We start from the raw sequence: 4,438 nt of genomic DNA, 5'->3' as shown, positions 1-4,438 counted from the left end.
CAATGCTACATTTCTACAAACCTGATGAAGAAACAAACTCATCCTAATCTCGGATGAGCACATTTTCAGCAAATCTCCATTTTTCGATGAATTTAAAACTACACATTGAATATCCATATGGATGGAGGGGCCTTTAATTACTGAACACACTGGATCTGTTTACACTTGTACTGAGTGTAGATGATAACAGCAGCTGTAAACTGGGCCAGCGATGCTGTGATTATCAGTGAAGATCTCCAGAAGTGTGTGATTCCCCCACAGAGAGGGTTTGAGATCTGGGACGTACCATGATGAGAGAGGGGAGGGAGCTGGAGCTGGACAGACGTCTGGGTGTGGGCCACTGTTACGCACAATACACAATATCACACATCAACCTCACGCTTGCTTACTGCCTCCATACAGAGACCAACACGCAACATTACACAAACGCTCCTTAAAATGAAAACACCAAACGACCTCAGATGACCTAATCATCTAGTCACGCAGATTCACAGTGACGAACAGGAAAATAACCATCTTAATGTTGCATAATTCATCAATTATGAAACTAATTCACTTTCAGCTGCTCTACAGAAATCAACAGCATCATTACATAGATCGATTCAGATTCAATGCGGTTTAAATTCAGTTCAATAACAGTGTTGATGATGCAGAATCGGTCCGTTATGAAACAAATGCGATTCAACTATAAAGCAGCTCTATAGAAGAGTGTCAACATTCAGCTCAAATTGTGTTCTCATCCAATAGTGTGCATTAAATTGATGATATTACTATTCCTGAGATAAATTAATTAATGCTAATGAGAACACTTCAGTGCAGTCAAAGTGAGAATAAAGCAGATAAATGTGAGCGAGGCTCAGTTCGGATGGGAATACTAGCACACGCACCAACACAAACCATCAGAAAAGATGGAAAATCTCACCAGATCATTTCCAGTCATAAGCCTCATTTACATGGGAAAAATGTTCTAGACAATACTATGTTACATTAGTTGCATGGTTCATTTTGTGACCTCCAATTTGAATCTCAAACAGTAAAAATAGTATTCCATTCCGAACATAGCCCTACATTGGCCCAGACATTTCCCAGAATGCTTTGCTGCGGTGTGCAGGCTCACCTTGGTACTACGACGCATAGGAGGCTGAGGGAGGAGCACAAAACACACGCAGGAGAATACAGAGAGAGAAGAGGGAACAGTTGAAGGGATTGCACAGAGAAAACGAGCAGGAAAGAGATTTTAACAGAGAAAGAGAAACACTGCATGAACGGATGGAGGAACACTGAGGATCTGCAGCAAATTAATGCCTTCCCTAAAACAGCATCAGGAAATGAATATGATACCACAACCACAAAAGATTGGAAACTCATTTCTGCCATGAGATTAAAAAAAAAAAATTGACAATTCAGTTTCTTACAAATCTGACTTTTTTTTCTCACAGCATGAGATATAAACGGAGAATTGCAAGATCTAAACAGAGTTGCAAGATATAAACTCGCAATTGTTGGGAAAAATAAATCAGAACTGTGGTATAAAAAGTCGCAATTACCTTTTTTTTTATTCTGTGGCAGAAACGGGTTTTGATAAAAAGGTCACTGATATGAACTTCAACATGAGGAACTTTGGCTGATGCCGGGAGATATTTTGATTATTCACTATACACTGTATGTGCAATGATTTTCTATTCTCTATTCTTTTTCTATTCTGTGTATTGCTTTCTTTTTATTAAAAAAAAAGATCCTCTAACACTAACGTTTTCCATTCTTTTTTCTATTCTTTCTACTTTTCTTTCTTTATAAAAAAAAGAGAGACCCTCTAACATTAACATTCTCTACTCTTTTTCTAAGCTATCTACTTGTTTTATTTTTATTTATTATTAAAAAACTGAGACTTGTTATAGCACTTGCATATCATTACTCTTTTGTTGATTTTGGTTGCTTCCTTTGTCCTCATTTGTAAGTCGCTTTGGATAAAGGCATCTGCTAAATAACTAAATGTACATGTAAATCTAAAAGTAAAACCTTCATATGTTGTAATCCTGATTATGTTGACCCAATTTTAAAGTTTGGAGCAACTAGATTATCATTAGATGAACCTTGATTTGATCTTTTAATCTAAACACCCAATCCTTATCGGTGCATCACAGCCTAAGTGTGTTTTGCACATGCTGAACTCATCTGAAGAATGCTGTTCTTCTCTGACACCTCAGACATGTGAGATTCAAAATATCTGAATAGTGAAGATCTATCATCAATCAATCAGCATCGTTTATGACTGTGGTGACACGGAAAGATGATATGCGATCCACGTGAGATCATGCAAGCATTTGGTGCGTGGGTGTATCAGTCAGATGCTGGGATGGAAACTGCAATTTTACACCACAGAAGTGAAAACCACCAAAACAAACAACAGACAAAAACTGGTGAAATAAAGAGTGAATGTACACATAATGTGCAATGCTGTGTTCGGACACATGAACTGAACCCACAGAGTATTGATATACCTTCCTTGTTGTTGGAGTCTTTTCATCATGTTAGCAAAAACAGCCAAACACACACATAAAAACCGTCAGTTCCATCTTAAATATCTCAGGGGTTAAAGCAAAAAAAAAATCCTGAGCCTGAACTTTTTTCCGGGGGTTTGGGGGTAGCACATGCAAAGCATGCAATGACTGTGGCAACTTTAACATTTGAAAGGATGCTATGACAAAGTTATCACTTTCCTTATTCAAACTGATTTTTATTTTTTTTCATGAATACATGATTGACCTGAAGAATGAAAGCTTGGAGTCTTTTCATCATGTTAGCAAAAACAGCCAAACACACACATAAAAACCGTCAGTTCCATCTTAAATATCTCAGGGGTTAAAGCAAAAAAAAAATCCTGAGCCTGAACTTTTTTCCGGGGGTTTGGGGGTAGCACATGCAAAGCATGCAATGACTGTGGCAACTTTAACATTTGAAAGGATACTTTGGCAAAGTTATTGCTTTCCTTATTCAAACTGTTTTTTTTTTTCATGAATATATGGTTGACCTGAAGAATGAAAGCTATATCATACACTTGGAAAATCATGAGCTATATCACCGCTTATCGACACTAGGGGTGTGATAATACACTTAGCTCATGAGATGAGACAAAATACAGATACTTGGTTCACTAGAACTTGACAATATTTTAATACAAATAAATTAATAATTTCTTTAATACTAATACTTCTTTAATTCTAAGAAGATATTTTTAAGACATTTTCAATGACAAAATATTTGTCTTTTAGTTACAAAAAGTAAAACAATGCAGTTGTATTTTGAAATATTTTAACACATCTAGGGCTGCAACTAATGATTATTTTGGTAATCAAGTAATCTGATTATTTTGACAATTGAGTAATCTGATATTTTTTAGTAACACAAACAGGCCTAAGTGAAAACCAGGCTTTAGTATGACTATTTATATATAAACTAACGATGAGGCAATAATAATTGGCTCAAATAACATATCAAAACCAAGTAATTACATGGTTTTATTGAACAACACTGTTAAAATACATAACGTAATATGCCTATTAGGGCTGTCAAAATGACTGAAAAACTAAATTAAAATTTTCTACTTAAATATTATCAAAATTCGAATTATATTCGATTTTAAAAGGCATAATTTCAGTTAGGGGGAAAAAAGCTTTTGGCTTCTCTCCTGAGGCCGGAACAGACCCTGAGGAAATATTACATAATTGTGACCAGAATGAGGCCTTACCAGCTGGAGTGTTGGCTGGGACTTTCTCTAATTCTTGCACAATGTTTATATCCAGCAACTCAAAGGACAACAGATCCTGGAAAACAACAAGACTTTGGACATTAGTTGTTAAGCACACTAGGGCTGTCAAAATAACTGAAAAACTAAATTCGAATTTAAAAGGCATAATTTCAGTTAGGGGGAAAAAAGCTTTTGGCTTCTCTCCTGAGGCCACATCGAGCAAAATATTATGCACGTTTCTTCAAAGCGTAATAAAATAATACGACTCTTTGAAAAAAAGTGCATAATGTTTAAAAATAATGTTTATAAACCATATATAATTAATAAAGTTGCTTAAACAGTTAGAAAAAAAAAACAGCACCATGCATGAATGTATAGTTTAATACAAAGGACCGAAAACCAATCACAAAGAGTAGGCTACTTTCTTCATTTAAAAACATGAGATACAGTGGGATGGGGAAAAACCACCATAACGTCTTTAGACGTAACGACATGTTTTTTAAAAGTTGAACTTGCATTAATTTTACATGGCTTTCTAAACATGCCGCTCTCTGCGAGATGCGAGTGCAACGCTGATAGATGTCCCTCTAGAAAATGTGATAAACATGCGTTCTGTGTGAACGGCTTGGTTTCAGTTTCGACATAAACAACATCTTCTCCACACTGATGCTCTCGTTTTCCGCAATATAT

The 4,438-nt window shown here is 35.8% G+C and overlaps 1 protein-coding gene across 2 annotated transcripts in view; it reads right to left on the bottom strand.

Annotated features, from left to right (window-relative positions):
• The window catches only part of LOC107665752 (dynactin subunit 1-like), a 54,397-nt gene that overhangs the window by 41,079 nt on the left and 8,880 nt on the right, over window positions 1-4,438 (bottom strand). The window contains exons 5-7 of one of the 2 annotated variants that reach the window (XM_016456763.1): window positions 2,502-2,519; window positions 1,118-1,141; window positions 287-340 (exon numbers count right to left, since the gene is read on the bottom strand). The exons of the other annotated variant lie outside the window; for it this stretch is intronic. Coding sequence (XP_016312249.1) covers window positions 287-340; window positions 1,118-1,141; window positions 2,502-2,519 — 96 coding nt within the window. The remainder of the gene's footprint in view (window positions 1-286; window positions 341-1,117; window positions 1,142-2,501; window positions 2,520-4,438) is intronic. 2 annotated transcript variants of the gene reach the window in all.

This window comes from Sinocyclocheilus anshuiensis, unplaced genomic scaffold (genome assembly GCF_001515605.1).
Source record: "Sinocyclocheilus anshuiensis isolate Anshui unplaced genomic scaffold, SAMN03320099.WGS_v1.1 scaffold1000, whole genome shotgun sequence".
Classification (NCBI taxonomy): Eukaryota; Metazoa; Chordata; class Actinopteri; order Cypriniformes; family Cyprinidae; genus Sinocyclocheilus; species Sinocyclocheilus anshuiensis.
This window is presented reverse-complemented; position numbering and strand designations above follow the sequence as displayed.